The 26631-nt window shown below is 42.7% G+C and overlaps 1 protein-coding gene across 1 annotated transcript in view; it reads right to left on the bottom strand.

Moving 5' to 3' along the window:
• LOC119498674 (contactin-associated protein-like 4) overlaps window positions 1-26631 on the bottom strand; it is a 159533-nt gene that overhangs the window by 5466 nt on the left and 127436 nt on the right. Inside the window, exons 18-22 of the mRNA XM_037787719.1 lie at window positions 21236-21475; window positions 15319-15543; window positions 12964-13097; window positions 8311-8398; window positions 579-797 (exon numbers count right to left, since the gene is read on the bottom strand). Coding sequence (XP_037643647.1) covers window positions 579-797; window positions 8311-8398; window positions 12964-13097; window positions 15319-15543; window positions 21236-21475 — 906 coding nt within the window. The remainder of the gene's footprint in view (window positions 1-578; window positions 798-8310; window positions 8399-12963; window positions 13098-15318; window positions 15544-21235; window positions 21476-26631) is intronic.

The following is a 26631-nucleotide window of genomic DNA, read 5'->3' as shown; positions in this document are numbered from 1 at the left end:
CCAATAGCTCACCCTAATTGTTACACACTGGTCCTAGATTTTGACAGGTACATTGTTAGGTAATGATGCAGAACCCACGTTAGTTGATAATGTAGTTTAGTTGTGCAAATTCCCTAATACATTTGTAATTAATTGAACTACCAGAAACCAGCTGACGCACAGTGAACCTGGTACTTGTTTATGGCCTGAAGGGCAAGAACACGTCCAACTAGCACAGACAGCAGTTCAAAAATGAATACATAAGAACGTCAGCTGGAAGACAGACTGGTTGTGGACCCATGTATTGTGGTGGAAGACTGGAAGAATCCCAGAACAGAAAATTTAACCTGGACAGTAAAAAAATATAACCTTACAGTAAATCCTAAGACTTATTTTCACCACTCTCCCCGATGCACTAGCCAGTGGATAGATTTTAAATTCCTCACAAGCTTTTAAACCCAAATCATAAACACAAAACATATTGCCTCTCACACTATGAAACCTAAAAACAACCAATAGTACATTAATTCTCTCCCACAACACTGCAAAGGTTTGTCCAGTAAAACTAAACCTAACCTAAACCAGCTCCCCCCTCCTACCTGACAGGTGGTGTGTGTTCTCTGCTGCGTAGGGATCGGCTGAAGCCGAGGAGCCGCAGTTGGACTGGACTAAAGGTCCGGTGATGATGACGGGGCTGGTGTTCGGGTGGAGCAGGGCAGCTTTCAGAGGGCTGATGGAGTTAAAGTGGACCACCGAGAGACAACCGGTAAAACCAAGAGACGCCAACCTGGACAGGTCTGGATCCAAATCATCGGACTCTGGAGAGAGAAGAATAAGGAACATGAAATAATAATGTACTGCAAATTACTTATGTATAATAAAAAATATGATTTAATCATCCTAAAATTGGATATTATGACTTTTTCATTAAATGTCTTTTTTGCCACGTGTTCCAAGAGACAAAACTGCTCTGAAAGAAGAAATTGTTTTCTTGAAAGAAAAGCGGTTGTCAATTGTTTCCCATAAAAGAATCGTGACAATTTCTTTAAAAGAATAGTTCGACCTTTTGGAAAATACGTTTATTCGCTTTCTTATCGAGAAGTAATTGAGAAGATTGATGCCACTTTTTGATCTTAGCTTAGAGCAAAGACTTGGTTCGGGGGAAAACAGCTAGCCTGGCTTTATCCAAAGGTAACAGAATGCACATAACAGCACCTAAAGCTCACTAAAGAACATGTTTTAACTCATTTGTTTAATCCGTAGAAAAAAGTGTAAAAGTTACAGTACAAACATCCGAGTGGTATCCATCCTTTCGTCTAACTCTTGGGAAGAAAGCAAATAAGTGTAAGACCCAAAATGTTGAACTATTATTTTAATACAAGTGCAGCGACCTGCTTTATTCTTTGAGATGCAGATACTCATTTCTAGATTTATCCTTAAAAAGGAACAATTCACTGAGAACCAGTGGAGATATTTCATCCCACGGGCTGTTGTAGTTAAATGCTGAAAACTTTGTTGGGATGGGTGTTTTTTGTAATGTGGTTTTCAGAGCACAGGTAAGTAACCAGAACCGCCGAGTGTGTTAAAGGTCCCATATTGTAAAAAGTGAGATTTTCATGTCTTTTATATTATAAAGCAGGTTAAGTGCTATATAAATACTGTGAAAGTATCAAAACACTCAATCCATGGAGAAATACACACAGCCTGTATCCAGAAACTGAGCGTTTGAAACAAGCCGTCAGGATTTCTGTCCATTTGTGATGTCACAAATATACAATATTTAGACCATTTCACAGTTTTAAACGTAAATATACTAACTTTGTCCCAGTTTATTTCCTGGTGTAGTGTATGTGAATGACATCAGCTGACAGGAAGTAAACATGGAGCAAAGCTGTTTCCTAGCAACGCAATTCCGTTGCCGTTCCTTTGAAATCCACTAAAACGGAGTGTTTCAGACAGAGCGTGAATATAGTAGGTATATTCAAACAGACAGGAGGAGAAAAATAATATGTTTTTTTAACATTAAAGCATGTAAACATGTTCTAGTAGAAACCCAAAATACAAACATAAACCTGAAAATGAGCATGATATGGGACCTTTAAAGAAAGAGCTCAGAACTAAAACGTATTTATCTTTATTACACGGCTTTGTTGAATACTCAATTCTGATATAATAACAGGCCATTGCTATGCATATCAGACTGTTGCTTCGTGTAATGTACAGCAAGCGAGTCACCCCTGTCAGGGTTTATTTCACAACAATGACCGGCTTGCTGTACATTATCCCCTACTTAGTAGTGATTGAACTTTTAACCTTTCGTTTAGTAATCTCACATTTCCCTGTTATCAGGAGGACAATAGTGGCAGCACATTGACTCTAATGATTAGCACACACACACACACACACACACACAAACACACACTCACACACACACACACACACACTCATTACAGCTTCCAGTCTGCATCTATCACTTCTCGAGACAGATGTGCACTCTCACTTCTATCTGCTCATTTGGTTGACTTAAATCTCTTCATCATTCACCTGCTGCTCCTTCACAGCAGTGTAAACAGCAGCTATGAACGGCAACATTACCGCTGTAAGCAGCTGCATCAGTGTCTGATCAGATGACTGAGAGGTGACTGACTGTGGTTTTTTACCAGGACACATCTACATGTTGATGAGAGCGGCAGGAAACATTAGTGGAGCCTGTAAGCTCCTCTCGGCAGATACACTCTTCACTCCATCACCTCTCTCCCCCTCTCTGTCGCTCTGTATTCCTTCCGGATCCATTAGTTAGGCTGATGGATGAAGGGATTGGCAGAGAACGACAGAAAATCCACTTTCCTGCTGCTTTTCTGATCCTGATCTGACTTCCTGGCACAATCCCAATGTCCGCCCTTTAGGCCTTAAACCCAGAACCCTCAGGGACCAAACTGACGTCACCTGGTAAATGTTTGAGTGTGAGTGTCTGCAATTGCTTGAAATGGTATAAATTAAGAAATAAAGGCTGTCAATTGATTAAAATATTGAATCACGATTAATCGCAAATTAATCGCACATTTTTATCTGTTCAAAATGTACCTTACCTTCATAACATGGCAAACTGCAGCCCAACAGGCAACAACAGCTGTCAGTGTGTCAGTGTGCTGACTTGACTATGACTTGCCCCAAACTGCATGTGATTATCATAAAGTGGGCATGTCTGTAAAGGGGAGACTCGTGGGTACCCATAGAGCTCATTCACTGATCTGGAGGTCAGAGGTCAAGGGACCTCTTTGAAAATGGCCATTCCAGTTTTTCCTTGGAAAAGCGTTTGGAGCGTTATTTAGCCTCCTTTGATACAAGCTAGTATAGTCAGGTTTTCTAGTTTCATATGATACCAGTATCTCAAGTCTATCATTAAAACTGCCCACTACAACCTAAACATTGCAAGGTGCGTTAATGTGTTAAAGAATTTAATGGTGTTAAAAACAATTTGCGTTGATGAATTATCACGTTAACTTTGACTGCCTTAACATAAATATGAATGGGACAGCACTTTGCGGCGATGTATCACGTTACCTTGACAATGACAATTGTCTGTTTTTGTTTGGCGTTTTTTTACTGCTTATTTGAACGTCTTCCAGGCTCTTGCCTTACGAAACTAAAGGTAACTGTCAAAAAATCTATTTACTTGTTTTTGTCAAACTTCATTAAGCAAAATTAAAAGAAATATTTGAATAAACCAGGTGTATAATACAGTCTAATGCATTACCCTGATTTCATGTGTTTTTTATCTACCATCTTCCTCATCCATAAGGACTTGGCTTAGGAACCGCAGGGACGCCGGTTCAAGTCCCCGCATGGACAAAGTACTGAGTGTGAACTGGTAGCTGGAGAGATGCCAGTTTGCCTCTTGGGCACTGCCGAGGTGCCCTTGAACAAGGCACCAAACCCCCAACTGCTCGGGGCGCCTGTCAGGGTCAGCCCCCTCGCTCTGACATCTCTCCATTCTGCATGTAGGTCTTGTTTGTGCATGTATGTCCTGTTTGTGCATGTAGGTCCTGTTTGTGCATGTGTGTGTATTTCGGGTCTGTGTGTACTGTGTAAATAACAGAGTGAAAAAATGTCCCCTTGGGGATTAAGAAAGTGCCCTTCTTCTTCTTCTTCTTCTAATTCCTTAATGTTAATGTTTTTGTGTAAATTTTATTATACCTGGCTGAACACCCATGTACCGTCCTCCTTGTTTATTGTTTTTTTTTGTTTACCCTGGTAACCGTGGTAACCCTGTGTTTAACCACAAGGTATGAATTGTGGGTAAATCCCTCAGGCAAAGTCTGCAGAAATGAGGAAAGTGTTCATAACAAGTCACAAGCGGGTGGAGCTAAGTACAACTGAATGCTGAATAAGACAATTTTAGGTGACCAAAATGTTACAATTAACTTGTGTGGACGTAGTCCCCGTGACGTCCCCCACTGGTTTGTGGACTGCCGTTTTGAAGCCTTGAGTTGGGAATTTTAGCCGTTGCCATCTTGGTTTTTGCCCGTCATCATCTAGGTTTTTTGCAACCAGAAGTCACAGGAGACGGTGGAGCTAAGTACAACCATATTTTCAGGCGACCAGAAACGTTATAATTAACTTTCATGAACTGAAAGTTCTAAGGCAAAAACACGTACAACTCCAAGACCGGACAACGCCGTGGTAGCGACCTGTCAATCACAAGGTAGCTCCGCCCTAAATAATTCCCCTGCTTTATGGTCTATGTGACTCTAAATGGAACCATCATTTACTAAATGAACATCATGCTGTATTGAAGAAGACTTGAAACTAGTGATTGAGACCATAAACTCATGTTTACAATGTTTACTGAGGTAATAAATCAAGTGAGAAGTAGGTTCATTTTCTCATAGACTTCTATACAACCAGACTTCTTTTAGCAACCAGAGGAGTCGCCCCCTGCTGGCTGGTAGAAAGAATGCAAGTTTAAGGCACTTCAGCTTTGGCTTCACTTCTCAGAACTGGTTGTTATCAGCGGTTGCCACCTGGCAGAAACCAGTGGCTAACATTGTGAAATGAAGCTGCCAATGAAAATATGGATATTTTTTATCATTTCCATGCCCCTAACTGAAAGTAATGACATGTTTCAGCACCGGCAGAATAGAAATACCAGGAAATGGAAAGTAAAGAATACCCAAATAACACATACTGTATTCATTTTCTGAAATCTTCCAAAACATAAATAAATGAATTAATAAAGCTTTATTATTTAGAGTGCCACATGACACTAACACACACTGCTGCATGCTTTCTTTCACTGCCTTGATTCAAATAGTCTAGTTTAGGGCCATTTGAATAAAACCAAGCACATTTTTCTTATAGCCATTATTTGATATTACTCGATGCATGCCTCTGATGAAAGCTAATTCAAATAGCCAGTGTGTTTCCGTTTAGATTGACAGTGTGGTTGTTGTGTGTTATCAGAGAGCTGTGACTGCAGCCCCTCACGTTATTAACAGCTTATATCTCAGTCCGTCTCTGATGGAGCCGCTCAAAGACAACATGAATAAGTCATGACAGAGCCAATTACTGTCTCGCCCCGGCTCTGTTACAGGTCCCTGTCCAGGACTACACAAAGGAGCTCAGTGAGGATGTGGTTTGACCCTCCCAGAGGGTGAGGTTTCATTTAACAGGTTTCAAATGTGTGTAGGTGATTTACAGGAAAGTATATTCCTGGTTTAACTTGACCCTGCACTCATTTACTGATGCTGAACATATCCACACGTTCTAAAGCTTCTAGAAGCTGTCCAACATGTTTCTCTTTTTTTACCTCTTCTGGTTCAGCTAAGACAACCCGATCTCATGGAAAGGCCTATAAATAGCACATTTCCGTGTGTCATGATAACGCATTTTAGGCTTGTCATTTAGCGTTGTTACGGTGAAACGGTTGCGGTTATGTTTCGCAACAAAACTACGGTAACGGTTGCAGTTAATCAAGGTTGGGCTTAAAATAATTATGTAAACAAAGTAAAATATGCAGGAAAAACACGTCGCAAACGTCACTAACATAACTTCAAAATAACTCATCAACACTTTGGGACACGAACACAAGTCTTCTGGTTGAAAGTCCTGTGTTTACTGGACCCATCCACCTCACCTCCCACCGGCCATAAGCAGTCTCTCTCAGTTTTTACTCTACGTCACTAGCTCTGAGCGTAGCATATTTTAAAAGCCTCCATTATACTTTCTTCGAGGACGGTCACGCGGACGTGAGTTGATGTGGAATTGTGACGAGGAAACGTTTGGGTCTTTTATACTCTGTGCGGGTCTCTCCTCAAAGCAAATCGACATTCTCAAAGCTGCTCAAAGTTCTCAGTTTTCTCCGCCCATCTGCGTACGCGTAGTTAGAAAATGTTGGATGTGCACGGACAGGCGAAAACCTGCCACACAAGGCAGGTGTCTGATTTTGTGACGTCACTTTGGCCGTGTGGACACTTGCTACCTGTGCAAATGTGGCAAATGTTTGCATTGCAGCCGGTACAGAGTACATGGCGTACTCTTACAAATGGCCATGTAATTCATACACCACTTGGTGAGACCGGGCTAGATAAAAGTGAAAGGTGCAACACGTGATATTCTGCTAACTACTAACTAATCAATTAAGCATCAAGCTCTTCTATGGTAGTTTTCACAGCTAAATTAAAACCAGCATCATTCGAGTAGACGATGCACAAAGTTGGGGGAGAAAAACAATTATTTATAGGAATGTCAATCAATTAAAATATATAAAGGGATTAATCGCATGATTGTCCATAGCTAATTGCAAATTGCAAATTAATCACACATTTTGTATCTGTTCATAATGTACTTTAAAGGGAGATTTGTCAAGTATTTAATACTCTTATCAACATGGGAGTGGGCAAATATGCTGCTTTATGCAAATATATGTATATATTTATTATTGGAAATCAATTAACAACACAAAACAATGACAGATATTGTCCAGAAACCCTCACAGGTACTGTGTGTAGCATAAAAAATATGCTATATCACAAAATGCAGCCCAACAGGCAACAACAGCTGTCAGTGTGTCAGTGTGCTGACTTGACTATGACTTGCCCCCAAACCGAATGTGATTATCATAAAGTGGGCATGTCTGTAAAGGGGAGACTCGTGGGTACCCATAGAACCCATTTTCATTCACATATCTGGAGGTCAGAGGTCAAGGGACCCCTTTGAAAATGGCCATGACCGTTTTTCCTTGCCGAAATTTAGCGCATGTTAGAAGCGTTATTTATCTTCCTTTGCGACAAGCTAGTATAGTCAGGCTTTCTAGTTTCATATGATGCCAGTATCTTCACTCTAGCTTTAAAACTGCCTACAACCTAAAATCGCAAGTAATAAGCAAGTATGTACTAATTATTTTATCATGAGGTTTTTATCTGGGGTTGCATTATTACTTTGCATTCAATGTGTTTCATGGGGTCAACTTTTTGACTACTCGTTGATCAATATCAGAATGCATAGATCGACTATAGAGTGCTACAGGAATGAGTCCTAAAACTTGGAAATGAGTTAGCATTTTAGCACTTCCGGTTCCGTTTTTTTAATGTGTTTTTGGTTAGATGCCTGAAATAAGTGTGTGGTTAACACAAACTTAAGAGATTTTATTGATCTACCTGATTTTCACCCATTTTACAAAATAAGAACACTGAAAAATTACGGTATTTATTTCAATAAAAAGTTGAAAACAATGTTATTAAATAGTGTTTAAAAACTATTAAAATGGCAGATTCACTAAATTCTGGACTACCAGTTAAAAAGGAATGATTACTTAGACATGCTAACGTCTCTGCTTAAACCATTCAATGAATGTACGGCCTATTAGTGTCAACAAACTTTAGCTACCATGTAAGCTATCTTATGTGTTGTAGCTGGCTAATATTTAGCCATCTACAGGAAACACATGCCTTCCTAAAGTAACAAAAGAAACTTTGAATTTGATCCAGATACTTAGTCTTTTTTTCTGTTTTTTTGTGTAAACTGTGTGGTCTAGTTGAGATGAGATTAGTCAGGACAACCTCCTGAACCGTATTTAAATTAAATACAAACATGACACAATGCTAACCTTCATGCTAAAGTCGTTCTAACATTTTTGCCTCAGGCTTCCTCCTCAGATAACTTGAATAATATTCCCATTTGGTGCAAACAGCTGAAGCCAAGTTTGTTTCTCTAAATGTTCCCAAACTGTGCATCAGATGAGGCCAAACATCTTAAAGCTGTTATTCAAAAGTCTGAGTGCTGTCTAACTAAAAAGGCCTCGTCTCTGCTTCTTACTGCCTCCTCACTTACTGTGCACTCTGCCCAACACCAGCGACTTGATGGCGTTGAATTCTCCGTCAGATGTCAGGTTGAAGTCTTCTCTGGCATTTTGGTCGATCTGAAAGAGAAGAATTGTTTCCTAAATTTGCATTTGAAAATTTGGCCCGCAGCAGGGAGAAGCTCACAGAGAGTTCAAGATGGGAAGCGTATATGTGCTCCAGAAATAAACCCGGGAAAAAAAGTTTGGAAACTTGTGTTTGGTCGATTATTTCTCTGTTGTTACAATGCTAATGGTCATTGTATTTTACATCGTTGGAAAGCCTATTTATTTACCTTCACAATGATACCCAGCTTGTAAGGATCATGCATTTGTGGGATGAGCAGCACAGCTGATTATGTGGGTAACGCCCAAGAAAAATTTGCCAAAATGCTCCGTCAATGGTAAACAGTGTATTCTCCTGTTGGTATTGACTCTTGTTTTGAGTTGTTTGGTGGATTGGATGATTGAATTCTCTATCAGTAACAAGGAACAAACAAGACATATTGGCTATTTTACACTTTATTCATTTAATACACTGTCAGGAGCCTCAGTAGCGGTGGAAGATCCAAACGCAGCCACAACAGCCTTGCACCTCCTCCTCATGCTGGTCACCAACCTGGTCACACGTTGCTGTGGGATGGCGTTCCATTCCTCAACCAGGATTCTTTGCAGGTCAGTCAACGAGGTTGTGTTGGTCACTCTAACACATACAGCACGCCCAAGCTGATCCCACAAGTGTTGAATTGGGTCTGCGGTCTGGACTCTTGGCAGTCTGGACTCTTGGCAGGCCGTTCCATTCTCTCTACTCCCACATTGTGGAGGTAGTCTGTGATAACCCTGGCTCTGTGGGGGCGAGCGTTGTCATCTTAGAGGATGAAGTTAGGTCCCAGATTGTGGAGATATGGGATCGCCACTGGCTGCAGAATCTCATCCCGATATCTCACTGCATTGAGATGGCCTTCAATGATGACAAGCCTTGTTTTGCCAGTGAGGGAGATGCCGCCCCACACCATGACACTGCCCCCACCAAAAGCTGTTACTCTTGCTCAAAATAAGAGTCAATACCAATAGGAGAATACACTGTTTAGAATCGGCAGAGAATTTTGGCAAATTTTACTTCGGCGCTACCCACATAATCAGCTGTGCTGCTCATCCCACAAATGCATGATCCTTACAAGTTGGACATCATTGTGAAGGTAAATAAACAGGCTTTCCAACGATGTAAAATACAATGCCAATTAGCATTGTAACAACAGATAAATAATCAACCAAACACAAATTTCCAAACTTTTTTTTCCAAGTTTATTAGGATTTATGTTTTGGGGCCAAAACACACCAATTTTATGTAAATCGGTTGTAAATAGTTGTTGCGATATCTTTCCCCGCTCTAAACTGTCACCATATGCCTTTCGAGTATGTTTCTAAAGATATAATGATTCAGTATGATGGGAACTGATAACATGAGATGCACCTCGTATTTCATTTGAGCCTCACAGTGAATCAGGAGGCTGCACCCATGCAAGACGAGGTCACCTTGTATTTCATCTCAGGGTGTTGATAATTATGCAGACATCCAGGCACCTGGTTAGATGGAGTTAACCTCATATATCATGTGAGGCTGTTGTTAACAAGATAAGACGTTCAGAAGATCAAAATATGATTAAGATGCTTCATATTTCATCTGGAGCTGTTTTAATGCAGAGTTTGTCCCTGCTGCCCTGCCGTAGCAGGGACAGTAAAGTGCTGACGGGAACTTTATCATATAGATGGATATCACAGTACTGTACCATAGTACACACAGGGAGTAGATGGGACTGCCTGTGTGTGCATATGTGTGTGTCATTGTATTCGCCCTTGAGATCGGTGCCTCATTTGGCAAACATGGAAAAAGGTTAAGCAGCACATCAGCGTTTTTACAATACACAGTGTATGAACCTGCATGTGGAAGTCGAAAGAAAAACAGATTCAAAGCCCAAAAAGATGTGGCAACACTTTACATTAAAGGGACTGTTTGTAAGAATCAGAAATGTCTTGTTAACAGCAACACCTGTGGCCGTTTAGTCAACGAAAGTCAGCGTCCTATTGCTCGCGCTTGTGCTCGCTCTAAATAGACATGAACGAGCATCGCTCAAAACAGTGAGGCGACACACGTCAGCTAAAACCACAATATCACTCTATATTTCAGCTGCTTGGCAGTAATGTTAGCTGACCAGACGAAGGTCTCTCCATGAATCAATGCTGATCCTAGTGTTGGCTTTTCCTGCCTCAGCCTCCCGACCGCGGCCGGAGGGAACAGGGGAGACATCGGAGTTTTGGTCGGAGACGATAACGTTTCTCTCTGCGGAGCCCCGTCACTTCACAAGACACGGGAAACCTCTGTTGGTCTGGAGGAGCTGCAGCAGTTATTTCTGCACAAACGTCCACTGTACATTCACTAGATATTCTCAGAGCTAAACTAACTCTTCTGCAGTGTGGAGTGTGGGCACATACACGTGAGAGTGGAGCAAAAGAGCGAGAACAGCGCAGTGTGTGAGTGAAGGCAGGCAGAGGAGCAGAGTACAGCAGAGACTCTGGTCCTGGAGACCAAAGCTACGGTCTCCCCCGCGTCCTCCGACCGCGGCCAACACTGTTTAACAGACGAGCTTCACTAGATACAACCAAGAGGTTTTGGTGCTTCACTGTAGTTTGTGTTGGAGTCTGAGTCTGAACAGCGTAGGCACACACGAGAGCGCATGGGACACCGACCCGCAATGATCTATACGTGGAAGAAGTTACAAACAGTCCCCCAATTTAGCTTTTAAAAGCAGTATATAAACATTTAATAAGCACAGTAATGTACCGTTTCAATGGAATTTCATAGCTAGGCAACAGCTCGGGTCCATGTTTACTTCCTATCAAGTGGTGTCATGGTTGTGTCTAAAAGGTAACCTCTAAATTGCAAAAACTTGCAAAAACTCTCACGAGACTTGCTGCCCGATGACTAGGCTTGCCGCGGTAGTCGGTGTTACCGGTGTTACACGGTGTTTTGGCACACAATAGGCCTCCGTCGGTCAGGGTGTGACAATGGTTGGCGCATCCTAGGGATCTGGCTGTCTGGTACAGTGTCTCTTGTGACTGAAAAGTCTCGATCACAGGGGTTGCATCTGTGTGTGGTTTCTGGTCTGCCTGCGTTGCTGTGTTCTTTCCTGCGGGCCCTCTTGTCTGCCGCTGCGTCCTTCAGTTTTTGCTCCCCTGTCATGAAGTGTTGGTGCGAGGTTGGTGCTTTTCCACCTTGTGCGGTCAACCGCAAGAGCCTCCCAGGACTCGGTGTCGATGTCTAGGGCCTTCATGTCTTGCTTGCAGACATCTTTGAAGCGCATGTGGGCGCGGCCTGTTGTTCTGCTCCCAGTTGCCAGTTCTCCATCGAGGAGGTCTTTAGGGATGCGACCATCCTCTATGCGACATACATGGCCCAGCCAGCGCAGCCTTCGCTGTCTGTGCTGTCTGAGCTGAGTGTGCATGCTGGTGAGGCCAGCGCGCGTCAGAACCTCGGTGTTGCTTATTTTGTCTTGCCAGGAAATGCCCAGGATGCGTTGGAGGCTTCTTAGATGGAAGGAGTTGAGTCGTCTCTCCTGTCTGCTGTAGGTTGTCCATGTCTTGCTGCCGTACAGCAGTGTACTGACGACGCAGGCGTTGTATACTGCCATCTTGGTTTTAACTGTTAGCTTGGTGTTTTCCCACACTCGTTTGGAGAGGCAGGCGAGTGTTGTTGCTGCCTTCCCAATCCTCTTGTCGATTTCCGTGTCCAGGGAAAGGTTGTCGCTAATAGTCGACCCGAGGTAGGTGAAATGGTGGACAACATCCAGTTCATAGTTGTCAATGGTGACAACTGGTATTAAAATATTTCAGATTTAAACCCAATGCTATAAAGGAACCATGACGGTAATCGCCATGTGGAGGACATATCGGTCACAGTCGGTGTGCGCGGCGGAGCGGCCAGACACACCGCCATCCGACGGTAAAGATCAAAGTAAGTGCGCTACATATATTGGGCGTCACCTTTTCTTGGAAAATGTCCGGTGTAATTGGTGACACCGTCACAAGTTTATTAACCGGTGGGAAAATGTCCTCGCTGTCAAATCCCTAGTAGTTGGTGTTACCATTGTTACACGGTGTTCCAGGGTGTTCCAGGGTGTCACACGGTGTTAAAGGGTGTTACAGGGTGTTACGCGATGTTACACGATGATACAGGGTGTTACATGATGTTACAGGGTGTTACACGATGTTACACTGTGTTACACGGTGTTACAGGGTGTTACACGATGTTACAGGGTGTTACGCGATGTTACACGATGATACAGGGTGTTACATGATGTTACAGGGTGTTACACGGTGTTACAGGGTGTTACAGGGTGTTACACAGTGTTACACAATGTTACACGGTGTTACAGGGTGTTACACAGTGTTACACAATGTTACACGGTGTTACAGGGTGTTCAAAAATGTTACACGGATTTGGTATCAAAGCAAAAAGCAAAAGTCGCAGATTTGACAATATTTCAGAAACAAGACTCAGAAAGGGAATCTCATGTGGCTCTGTGTCTGCTGGATCTCTGCTAAAGTTTTAGCTACAAAGATTTGATGAACTGATGAGGTGGCTTTACCTGCACAGACACGGAGTCTGCCAGTCTCCTGATGGTAACAGCATGGAGTTGTCCGTCGGCCAGGCTCTTCACTCCGCTCCTCAACACGTCATCATCTCTGCTGCTGTCCAGCTTGTATCTCACCTCCAGCATATCTACACACAGCACATATCAAACCACAGGGTTACGCTTTAGATCTAAAAAAAAGGAAACAATCTTCAGAGCTATACTTTCAGAGGGAAAGATTTACATATAAAGTATCATCATCATTTCAACCGGGCTAAGTTCTAGGTGAAGTTTATGTGTCCCTGGAAATGGCGTCATCATGTCCTGTAATCTTGGCAGACGGGGTAACCACCTATTTAATCCTCCAAAAGATAAATCTGAATATTTCAATAATATATATTTATTTGGTTACTCTATTAATCAATATTTCTATATTAAGAGGATAGGGGCTAATTCCATATCAATAATACGACTACCCCCCGTATCACGGCGCCCTTGCTCGGACCACACCCACCTTCAATTCAACCCTCATTTTGTTCTCAACTACACACCTGTAAAGTATTGTGACTGTATCTGGCATGGTTGTGACCATAAAAATAGAATAGGAGTAGACATTGAACTGTTTTCCCATGTCATTTCACTAGTATAAAAGTTAAATGGCAATTGTTTAGTATCGCAAATAAATCACACATTTTGTATCTGTTATATGTACCTTAAAGGGAGATTTGTCAAGTATTTAATCCTCTTATCAACATGGGAGTGGACAAATATGCTTCTTTATGCAAATATATGTACATATTTATTATTATAAATCAATTAACAACACAAAACAATGACAGATATTGTCCAGAAACCCTCACAGGTACTACATTTAAATGCAAATTAACGCCGTTAAAACAAATTTGCGTTAACATGTTGTTATCCCGTTACCTTTGACAGCCCTAATATAAACACCTGGTAAAGTTCTCCAAACCTCTTCTGTGGTAGTTCCTGCTACAGTAGGAGCCCTCAGGACCACATTGTGCAATGATGACACACACACAGACTTACAAGGTGAAAACAATACCAGCTACACGTTGTCGCAGCTGGTAATAAAGTTAAATGTGAAGGAATAATAGTTATTTTGTGAGGACCTCTAGCTACCTGATGCTGCTCTGATAACACATGTATTCTTGAAGAGATGCTTTAGGTAGAGAGGTTGTGTGTTTGGGCTGACGAGGTGTAATTGCAGTGGAGGGTAAAAAGAAATGAGCCATCTCAGGGCAAATAAGAGAAAGCTCTCAGGGATTTAATTGGACACTTCAGTTTAAGTGCATTTACCTGACGACTCCACGGTCAGCATGGAACCTTAATGCCCTGCTGTCCATCAGCTTTCTCTGAGTCATTAACATCAGAAAAAAATCCATTTACAGCTAATCTTGCAGCAAAGTGCCAATTTTATTAGGCTACTGGATGCTGAAAATGTAATTTTATATTCAAAGTGCCTCCTACTACTGTTAAAAGCCAAACTCACAACATAATTATTTCACAGCAAAGTTTATAAAACACATCAGTAAGTTTTCTGCTGTTTTATTCAGCAGCACGGTGACCTATCACCCATTAGCAGCCCACCAAACTTGTATTCCCTCAGCACCACTCAGCAGGTCTCAGTGATAAGACCAGTGAACATTCTTTCTCCAGCCTGAGACAAAACGTAACAGCCGGACCGGTTGGACGGATTAAAAGGCAGTAGAGGCTGACAGGGTGAATCCAGAGAGAGGAAAGATCTGACAGATCCTGATCTGGTAAAGCTGCAGAGCAGAGGACGAGGAGGAGGAGGAGGAGGAGGAAGAAGGACAGGAGGAGAAGTCGATATCAGGAGAAGATGACAGCAATGAGAGGAAGAGGGGAGGAGAGGTAAGATGAGAGGCTGGGAGAGGACGCCAACAGAGGAAAGTAATTGAAAAAAGTTGAGGGAGGAAGACGAAGAGAGGCGGAAAGGAAACTCTGGAAGAGACTTGTAATCTATGAGGTTTAAAAAATGTGGATTAAAAACAAGAGGAGAGGAAAAAAAGGAGAAAATGAGGCCAAGCAAAGGGGAGTAATTAGAGGTAAAATGAGATTTGAGGAATATTGTATTGAAGATAAAGGAAGGAGCAAGAAACTTTTAGATAAAGATGAGAAGAAGAAGCTTTAGCACAAACGTCTTATCCTCAGGTTGTCAATTTATCCAAGTCTTGCTAAAAAAAAATTCAAATAAATGAAACCCATAGGGTAGGACAAAGGGAGAGGGGATGAGGCCATTAAAAAGGAAGAAGAATTAAATCAAAATAAGACGCTCCGCCTCAGCCGCCACACAAACAAACTCCTTCAAAATAAAAGCCTCCTCACCATGCTTGTTGATGAGCAGGGCCAGGTACTCTCTGTAGTAGGAGCTGACGTAGAGCAGCAGAGCCGGACTCTGGCTGGTCCTGAAGCTCAGGGAGACGTTCTCTCCTCTCAGCGTCATGTCCGAGTAGATGGAGGACGGCAGGGCGCTGGCGTTCCTGCTCAACTCGTACGGCTCCTTGAAGGTGTAGCTGACGGACGTCCCCGACGTGAAGCTGGCTGACACCTCTGGAGGAAGGGAGAGTTTGTTATTAAAGAATATATAATATATCGGATTTGTTGCTGTGGACTTTTAGCTGCGTGACTGCTTGTTGATATACACCTTGGTGTACTGAAAATCAAACCAGATAAGGATTTATTGATCCCCAGAGGGAAATTCAGTAACTCCTTAACCCCAGATGGGACTCAAACCCACGATCCCTGGCGTAGGAGGCCAGTGCCTTATCCATTGGGGGCGCTGCAATGACCATTATGTCCATCAAATCCCTATATTAACTATTAATACAGATTTAAGTAGCAGTTTCAAAACACTATATTCGACTTGATGTATTATCCCTGTTGGGAGGTGTGCTCAAAACAAAAAATAAAATACATATCTTTGTACAAGTCACGTATATGTCTATGATGAACACCCATGAATGTTTGCTTACATGCAGTACAGAGTGGAGATAGATGTTCCAGCCTTCAGCAGGGCTTAACGGTGTATTTCACAGATAAATTGCATATATTTTTAACCAATAAAACACGTTAGCTAAAACACTATTTTTCATCTGTAGTCCCTTGACCATAGACTGTCTATAAGAAGTGGACGTAGTCACCGTGACGTCCCCCACTGGTTTGTGGACAGCTGTTTTGAAGCCTCGAGTTGGTAATTTTGGCCGTTACCATCTTGGTTTTTGCCCATCATCATCTTGTTTTTTTGCAACCAGAAGTCACAGGAGAGGGTGAAGCTAAGTACAACCATATTTTCAGACGACCAGAAACTTTACAATTAACTTTCATAAACTGAAAACACACTGTGAAAGGGTTAAAGTTCTAAGGCAAAAACACGGACAACTCCCAGACCGGACAACGGCGTGGTAGCGACCTGTCAATCACAAGGTAGCCCTGCCCTAAAGCATCCCCTGCTTTATGGTCTATTTGACTCTAAATGGGACCATAATTTACTAAATGAACATCAAGCTGTATTGAACAAGAATTGAAACTAGAGATTGAGACCATAAACTCATGTTTACAATGTTTACTGAGGTAATAAATCAAGAGAGAAGTAGGGTCATTTTCTCATAGACTTCTATACAATCAGACTTCTTTTTGCACCCAGAGGAGTCGCCCCCTGCTGGCTGTTAGAGAGAATGCAGGTTTAAGGCTCTTCAGCATTGGCTTCACTTCTCAGAACCGAAGGTTGGCGCCTGCCCTGGACAAACTCACCCTACCGCCATCTTGCCAATTACCAAATAATCTAACAACTGTATTTTTTTTTCAATTACTCATGGTAATTGTTCAAAAATGTAAAATAACTAATAATAAATACCTGTTGGTAGTACCATCAGTCATAAGCACAACCCAAAGTGATGACTTCAAAATTGTCGCTTTGTCTGATAAACGTTTCAAGAAACAGAAAAGCAGGAACATTATCATATTTGAGAAGCCTAACCAGCAAATGTATTATTTTTATTTCGGTTTTTTTTTAAAGCACATCAATTATTTGATTATCAAAATTATTATATTTTGACTTTTTCTCAACTGTCTAAGTGTTTCAGCATTGACACATTGACACCCTCATTACATTTTTAATCCTACATGAACTAAATTCTACTTTGAAACCTTTAAATATAGTCTTCTGCATCCCACAAGGTGTTCTTTTTACCAGGAAATGAATGATCAATTTAAAGGGCACAGTACAATACATATATTTAGACTATCTGTACAGAGTTTTCTGTTCCAGAGTTTTTCCTTTAATTAACCTCTAAGGGAGGCGTCGGAACAACTCTGTATGTCTGATTAGAGATGTTCTCAAAATATCTGCAAAGAGTTGAACAAAAGAAAAGAAAAGCGTCTTTAGAACTATCGAGACCTTTCTTTAATTTTCCAACAGGAAACAACTTTTAAATAGAGTAGAGTAGAGTGCGTCACTATGACTCACAAAGACATAAAAAACAAAACCGTCGTTCTGACTCATACGTAGATAAGTAGGTAGCAATATTTGGTGGGAGGAGGGTCAAAAGAGTCCTTTTAAAAAAGTAGAAATGTCTGAACTCACTTGAGTTATTGAACTCATGGAAGGCATAAAGGTCAATGTGATGACGCATAATACAGATAACATGAGACAAACAACTTAAATAGACTCTAACACATCAAGCAGACACTATACAGCTTTGATATCACATGGTAGCTAAATATTTCTTGACGAATGTTCAGTAAAAGCAAAGTTCTCTGAAATAATATTAATCCTTAACCTTTAGATAAACACCTACACATGGAGGCGTCATTACTCACATTTTTATTTGTATTTCCATATGAGCTTGAGGGAATTTATTCTGTTATAACTGTCTATCTATGCTCTAACAGAGTTATCAGGAGTCATTTTTACCGAGACAGAAGTTCAAGACATCAAAACAGCTTCAACTTAACTTGATGGCCGACAGTCTTTTTGTTGTCTTAGCTGTTCAGACAAGATCAAATATGTTTGATGTTAGGGAGTTTTGTCTTAGCTGATTTGTTATATAGTATTGTGTGCATGTAAAAGGTCTGCGAAGTTATAAAGCCCAAAGTCCAGGCAAAAGGGAGTTACTCTCCCCCACAGAGACACTGCTCCTGAACTGCCTGAAACGCCTTGATTGAAGTCCTGCCTTTTCTTCCGTACCGTGGTGATGTCACCAAGTAACACAATTGCATAATATACCTGTCTAGAAACTAGTTTGCTACGCCCTCAAAAAAGGCTAGTTAGAGCAGAGCTGGAGCGGAGTGGGCCAGCTGACCAGCCGGTATGCCGGTAAAGCTGGTACGAGAAAAATAAACTGTTTTTTGATTACGAAGCATGTAAACATGTTCTAGTAGAAACCCAAAATACAAGTATGAACCTGAAAATGAGCTTGATAGGTCCTCTTTAATAATAGTAATAATTATAATAATAAGGCTTTCAAATTTAATGCGATAATAATGTGTTAACGCAAATTTGTTTTAACGCCACTAATTAAGGGCTGGCTCTGGGGACGTGGAACGTCTGTGTGGGGGAAGGAGCCAGAGCTTGTGTGGGAGGTGGAGCACCATCAGTTAGATCTGGTAGGGCTTACCTCTACGCACATACTTGGTTCTGGAACCGTACTCCTGGATAGGGGTTGGACTCTATTCTTCTCTGGAGTTGCCCAAGGTGTGAGGCACCGGGCGGGTGTTGGGATACTCACACGGCTGAGTGCCGCTACGTTGGAGTTTACCCCGGTGGACGAGAGGGTCGTCTCCCTACGCCTCCGGGTTGTGTGGAGGAAAACTCTGACTGTTGTCTGTGCATATGCACCGAACAGCAGTTCGAAGTATTCGGCCGTCTTGGAGACCCTGAATGGAGTCCTGTATGGGGCTCCAGTAGGCTCCATAGTTCTGCTGGGAGACTTCAACGCGCACGTGGGCAACAATGGAGGCACCTGGAGAGGCCGAAGGTCGATGATCGATTTTGTGATCGTATCGTCTGATCTGAGGCCGCATGTTTTGGACATTCGGGTGAAGAGACGGGCGGAGCTGTCAACTGATCAACATCTGATGGTGTTTTGGGTCAGAGGGTGGGGGAAGACTCTGGACAGACCTGGTAAGGCCAAATGGGTAGTGTGGGTGAACTGGGAACATCTGGAGGAGGCCCCGAGGCCCCTGTCTGAGAGATCTTCAACTAATACCTCTGGCGGAGCTTTTCGGGCATCCCTGTGGAGGTTGGGGGCATTGAACCCAAGTGGACGATGTTCAAAGCTTCCATTGCTGAAGCTGCGGCGGTGAGCTGTGGTCTAAAGGTCTTAGGTGCCTCAAAGGGTGGCAACCCTCGAACACCGTGGTGGACACCGGTGGGCAGGGAAGCCGTCCAACTGAAGAAGGAGTCCTTCCGGGATATGTTATCTCAGAGGACTCCGGAGGCAGTTGCAAGGTACCTCCACCAGGGCTGCGCTTTGTCACCAATCCTGTTGGTGATATTCATTCTCATCGCTGCTTTTTGCAGATGATCCAGCACTCACTGGGTCAGTTCGCAGCCGAGTGTGAAGCGGCTGGGATGAGGATCAGCACCTCTAAATCTGAGGCAATGGTTCTCAGCAGGAAACCGGTGGATTGCCTACTCCAGGTAGGGAATGAGTCCTTACCCAAAGTGAAGGAGTTCAAGTATCTCGGGGTCTTGTTTATGAGGAACGTGAGGTTTGCCGGAAAATCGGAGCAGCAGGGGCCAGTATTGCATTCGATTTACCGCACCGTTGTGACGAAAAGTGAGCTGAGCCGGAAGGCAAAGCTCTGGATCTACCTGTCAATCTTCGTTCCTACTCTCACCTATGGTCATGAGGGCTGACCCAAAGAACTAGATCGCGGGTACAAGCGGCCGAAATGGGTTTTCTCAGGAGGGTGGCTGGCGTCTCCCTTAGAGATAGGGTGAGAAGCTCAGTCATGCGTGAGGGACTCGGAGTAGAGCCGCTACTCCTTTGCGTTGAAAGGAGCCAGCTGAGATGGTTCGGGCATCTAGTGAGGATGCCCCCTGGGCGCCTCCCTAGGGAGGTGTTCCAGGCAGGACCAGCTGGGAGGAGGCTGCGGGGAAGACCCAGGACTGGGTGGAGAGATTATATCTCCACACTGGCCTGGGAACGCCTCGGGATCCCCAGTCAGAGCTGGTTAATGTGGCCGGGAAAGGGAAGTTTTGGGTCCCTGCTGGAGCTGTTGCCCCCGCGACCTGACCCCGGATAAGAGGTTGAGGATGAGCGAGTGAGTGAGTGAGTGAGAGCCACTAATTTCTTCAATATCATTAACGCAACTTGCGCAGTTTTTAGGTTGTAGCGGGCTAAGATATAAATCTAGAGTGAAGAAACTAGAAAACCCAAGGAATCCATTGGTACCAACCATGTCATACAGGAAGGAAGCTAAATAACGCTCCAAACTTACGCTAAATTTAGGTGAGGAAAATCGGGCAGGGCCATTTTCAAAGGGGTCTCTTGACCTCTGACCTGACACACTGACAGCTGTTGTTGCCTGTTGGGCTGCAGTTTGCCATGTTATGATTTGAACATATTTTTTATTCTAAATGCAGTACCTGTGTGGGTTTCTGGACAATATGTAATTATGTATTATCCAATAATAAATATATACATATATTTGCATAAAGCAGCATATTTGCCCACTCCTATGTTGATAAGAGTATTAAATACTTGACAAATCTCCCTTTAAGGTACATTTCAAACAGATAAAAAAATGTGCGATTAATCTGCGATTAATTATGGACAATCAAATACATATTTTAATAGATTGACAACCGGAAATATTAATGATAATTTCAGAGCAATGGGAGTTTGTTTACGGGATAATGGGCTGTTGGACAAATGGGCTTTTGGTCCAATGAGATATTTTTCTAAACAATGGCATGACACCAGACAAAGCTAGACTACATCTGGTGAAGAAAGTCAAGTAAAACACAACTCTGAATGAATGCTAATGTTGCTCTGTGTCTTTTAAAAGTGTGAATCGACAACTGTTTTCTGAAACATTAATGTAACAACTTGTTAAGGTGATAATTTGTCATGGCTTTTTATCTGTTAGCTTGTTGTAGATTTCTTCAGCCTTCAAGTAGCTAATAAATAATTCATGCAGCTTTAATTACCTACAAAATGATAATATGGTTTTCTGGTAGAGTCATTTCACCAGCCATAGGAGAACTTTACTGATGTCTGTCATTATATGTGTGTACCTGTATGGCAGAAGACTCCAGTGTATGCTGACAGGCTGCAGTCGCAGTGGAAGCCGTTGGCTCTCTCCACACAGCGGCCCTGGTTCTGGCAGAGCGAGCCGTAGCTGCTGCAGTGACCCGGGCAACCGGGTCGAACCCCGGGTGTGATCTTCGCCCTCTCCTCCAGGTCCAGGGTGACGCCGTTCAGCTGCAGGGAGCGAATACAGCCCCGGAAGCCCTTCTGCCTGGACGCCGTGCCTCCTGAAAACATGAAAACATTACATTACATTTACATTTTTGGATTTATCTAATGAACCAAAGCTAGAGCTCCCAGAGCAAAGGATCTACTTTAACACACCAGTTGTCCCAGCCTTTCTCTCATTTCTCCAAGTCTGTATGTTTTCTCTCTCTCTCATTTTTCATTTCTCCTCCTCCTGTCATCGACAGCAGATCCACATGTCGCCTCTGCTCCCCAGAAGCTCCAAACTGTCAACACTCTTCTTGTAAAATAATGAGGCAACATCGGGGACGTAACTTTCATCAGCTGTCCGTCTGCTTAATGCCATGCTGGCTGCTCACTGCATAAGCGACTGATTGCCTGTCTACTAACAGGACATGCAACATGCTCACTTTATTGTTCAATACTTGAGCTACAAAAACTCTGCACATCCTCCCTGAGATGTAACATGGTCAACTATTGTTTGCACACTTCAAACATGACAACCTCCCATTTTCTGCAAAGATCACATATTGAAACTATTATTGTGTTCAGAGCACAAACGTGACAGCTCTTTGCTCTCAGAGTTTGAAGCTGACAACTTCTTATTGTTCAGTAGCAGCGTTACACAACAATAAATCACTGAGCTCTGTTAGACTCTCCTCCAGGCCTCCGCTCTCTGCTCTGATTTGACTCGTATGAATTATTAAACCAGCAAAGCAACACAGGATATGAAACTTGGCTCAACATTTCCTCTGACACAACACAATGAAGAGTCTTTTTTAAAGGGACTATTTGTAAGAATCAGAAATGTCTTGTTAACAGCGACACCTGTGGCCGTTAAGTCAATGAAAGTCACAGTCTTGTTGCTTGCGCTTGTGCTCGCTCTACATAAACATGAACGAGCATCGTTCAAAACAGTGAGGCGACACACGTCAGCTAAAAGCACAATATCACTCTATATTTCAGCTGCTTGGCAGTAATGTTAGCTGAGCAGACGAAGGTCTCTCCATGAATCACTGCTGATCCTAGTGTTGGCTTTTCCTGCCTGTCCTCCGACCGCAGCCAACACTGTTTAACAGACGGGCTTCACTAGATACAACTTTGCAATTTTAGTGCTTCCGTGTAGTTTGTGTTGGAGTCTTGTCTGAACAGCGTAGCCACACGCGGTTGCGCATGGGACACTGACCCGCAATGATTTATACGTGTAAGAAGTTAGAAACAGTCCCTTTAAAGCTGCAGTCGGGAGCAAATATGATAAAAGTTATTTTTATAAAGCATGACTATATCCTGACAGTAGTGCATGAGACAGATAATCTGTGAAAAAAATCATGTTAACATATCAGCCCGTTCTCATTCCCAGAGCGTCAAATACCGACGCTTTGTCATGGCCGTCGGCATGTGATACCGACGCACAAGGCACCCTTTAGCGCCTGTATGAGACACACTGGGTTTTCCATTCCAACTACTATGTAAACCCATCTACAGCAACAGTAAACGCTCTGAGAAGGTGTGCCGGGAGTGTGGTGATGTAGTTTAAAGAGCGAAAAGACAAACAACAACGTAATGGCTTTCATTCAGGAGGCCGCTGTTCGTGTTCTGTGCGTTAAGTTTCACTTTCACGTTACAATCTGTTCGTTCATGTACCGTGTAGTAGTAGTAGTAAGTAGTAATTAGTAATTACCAGTAGTAGTAATTTTAAGCTCAACCATATAGTTGTTTCCTAAACCAAACTATAGTGGTTTTGATGCCAAATTCTAAAGTGACACCAAAGGTAACTATAGTGGTTTCGATGCCAAAAATAAAGTGACGCCAAGGGGCGTGACAAAGCAGCAGTATGTGATGAGGGGATGAGAACGTGTTGGATATGTAGAAATACAGTTTTCTTTGATAAAAAGCCAAAGGTACCAGCCTATGTGCTTCAAAACCTAAGGAGAGAAGTCAACTATGTGAGAATTTCAGTAATTACCCAATTACCTCAAAATGACCTTCTGTGGAGTGCTAATCTCTAGATGAAGCTAATATTTCCACTTTGTAGAAACCCCACAACACATTTAAAAGTGAATCAGTTCACTTTCGGCTTCTTGCTCAATTTTGGTTGAATTTGGCAAATATTCTGCAGTGTTTTGTTCTATTTTGCATTCTGGATTTGCTACATCTCGTGCACGCGCATGTCGAGTATTTAATATCAACAAAGTCACATGTGACCTGGGATAAAGTAGCGTATGTAAGCCTACGTCATCATCAAAGATGTCTCTTGAATCTTCTTGCGGCAGGTAATCCGCGGATGCAGGTTGAATGAAAGAAGATAGCCGTTGACTTTTTGCTTGGAGCCCTGCAACCGCATGTTTGGAGCTACTGTTTCGTCCTCCAAGGGCTGCAATAAGTCAATCACGGCTACACTCAAACACTTTGCTGTTACACGAGTGTTTTTGCCTGTTAAATTTCAGATAGGCTAACGATAGGTGAGCTAGGATAGCAAGGTGAGTATCCTCCCGTTGTTAGAGTTTAAGTAACGTTTGTTGATAGGAGTCTGTTTTCGGTCTTCTTTATTGGTTATTGCCGCTGAGATAAGTGTTTGCGCTTAGGCGAGCCTCCGACGGACAACGAGCCCCGCTGGGGTGTTGTCGGCGATTCATTTTCCAATTACAGTTGTGTATTGCTCACCGGCGAGTGCTTTTGCTCGTTAAAGCGTGCATCTCCTTTGTTTAATTGATAGCGACCGCTCCCCAGTAAGTGATTTCGCTTGTGGGTTAACTTCTTTTGTGGCTGCTGTAACATTAAAGGGCTTTGGTGCCGTACACTGACTTTAGTTGATTTAACGGTCACAGGTGTCGCTGTTAACAAGACATTTCTGATTCTTACAAACAGTCTCTTTAAAGAGACTTTTATTCACAGCGTGTGTAAAAGTTGTGATTCAGAGACAGATCCCTGAGGACCACCATCTCCGATCAAAGCAACAACACAGAGGAAAGGAGAGGTTATTAGAGAGCAAACTCTCCTAACAGGCAGGCTATCAGGGTTTTAACCACACATCCTCCTGTTCTTCAGCTCCAACATGGATTACACTCTCTGCACATCAAATGGAGACTACTGCTTACAGGAAACACTTAAAAGAGCGCAACGACGTGCAGATCAAAGATAACATCAAAGAATCCAAACCCATATAAACCAAAGATATCAGTAACACCCTCAAGACCTCCTATCAAACAGCACAACCTCTAGTGTCTCAACATGAAATCTGCACAGAGTGAACTAAAGCACACGAGAACACGAGAGTGGAAAACAATTAGTATCAAAGTAATCATCAAAGGTGATGGATGTGCAAGCATCAACATCAAGCTTGGAAATTTTATCTTTCCAGCTTCTCAGCTCCGAACCGTAGTTGGGAGTTTTCCTGGACTTGGCTAACTAACTTTAGTCTAGCTTGGCTCGTAGTTGGTAACAGACTTCTCGAGCCAATTCTGCTGTGACGACCAGCACTTTTATTCAGAATAATGGACGAAACATAAATCAGCGTCAAACATAAATGCATCTCCTCTCTGTAACGCTGCAACGGTAACTGCACCATGTTAGACTAACATTAGCTATGCTAGCTAAGCAGTGTTAACTGTGCATATATACTAATATGCACGCACCATAGGCGTTTGCATCAGGATGGCTAACTTTACGCACCTGTGGCGCACCTGTGGTGCATTTGAGCACGGAGTGGGATCAGAAAGAAGGCATTATTATAGGGGGGAGGGGCATTAGAGGTTGTGACAAAAATGACTCATCACATTCACTACTTTCACCCCCTTTAATCACAGGACTGTCCCCCTCATGACCCACTGACAGTTTGGAACCTGTGGAGAGTTTTCTCTCGGAGGAAACTTATTGTTGTCTGGGCCTTGGTATGGAAATTCATTTTCAACTTTACTTTTGAACCCGAACAATCTCCCGATCAATCACATCACGTTGCTCGCCACAGCCACAGCCACAGGCTACCTTAATTAAAAATGTGGAGCTCAGACTACATTTTGTCCAGGATGGAGACACCGGGTGAAAGATTGACAGGAACGGCCGGTCCTGAGGGAGTTATAAGAGGAGCGAAATGCCTGTTGATGCACAGAAGGAACTGTGTAGAATAATTAATCAAAACGACACGTTTGATGTGCACACAAGCACGGAAAGTTCTGTGAATCAAAACTACACTAAATGTAACCAGCGGATATCTGTTGTGTCTGTGCGTAGTTGCGGCTTGACCGCGCGCAACATCACTCTAGTTGGACTCTAGGAGGGTGCGCTGTGCTGGCTCTCTGTATACTTATCTCGTGTGCACAAATTAATTAATGAGTGGAACATGATGAACGTCTATGTAAGTATAATATTGTTGTTATTTGAATTGTAGAGAAAATTGTGAAAATTTGTTGGTGACTTGAAAACCGGGACATTTGAATGTTTTACAAATTTTTGTCGGGACTCGGGACACCAAGCTTGAAACCGGGACAGTCCTGGACAAACCAGGACGTCTGGTCACCACCGTAACTGAGCTGACGTTACTTGTTTCACCATGTTAGGCTAACGTTAGCTACTGTACGCCAGCTAAGCAGTGTTAACTTAGCTGGTGTTCCTTGTTTAACCATGACAGGCTAACGTCAGGCAGCTGAGAACTGCTCAGGTTCTTCCAAAACTCCTAGACATCGTTGTCAAAAGTAACGTTACATAGAAAGTAAAGATAAAAGTAGAAAATTGTACTGTTCTTAGGACAGCTTGCATTCAAACGTCACCGCAGTAATGGCGACTTGTTTACTTCTGGTACTTCCCTGGATTTGTGTGTACTGTCCTTTTTTGCACCACAGACCAATGTTTTTTGTACAATTCTATCTAAAACTGTAAGATAAAGTTAGACAGGGGGACTCAAAACCTGTTTGCAGGTTCACATGCATGTTTTTAAATCATACACGTTTTGGTTCAGGCATGGTGTCACTATATTTATCCTCATAATATAGAAATAAGCCTTGATACAAGGTAAAAAATGACAGAAAACGGTGCTGAATGCAAGAAAATTACAACAAAAAACCTTGGAAGTACTGTAGGTGAAATTGTGCCAGAAACCCCACTCTGCTTCTACAGATAACACAGTGCTACCAGTTTGACCTAATTAGTGATGTTGAAATCAAAAGATACCGCGGCACAGCAGGTTCTCAAATAAACTCCG

The sequence above is a fragment of the Sebastes umbrosus genome, chromosome 12 (genome assembly GCF_015220745.1).
Source record: "Sebastes umbrosus isolate fSebUmb1 chromosome 12, fSebUmb1.pri, whole genome shotgun sequence".
In the NCBI taxonomy this organism is placed as follows: Eukaryota; Metazoa; Chordata; class Actinopteri; order Perciformes; family Sebastidae; genus Sebastes; species Sebastes umbrosus.
This window is presented reverse-complemented; position numbering and strand designations above follow the sequence as displayed.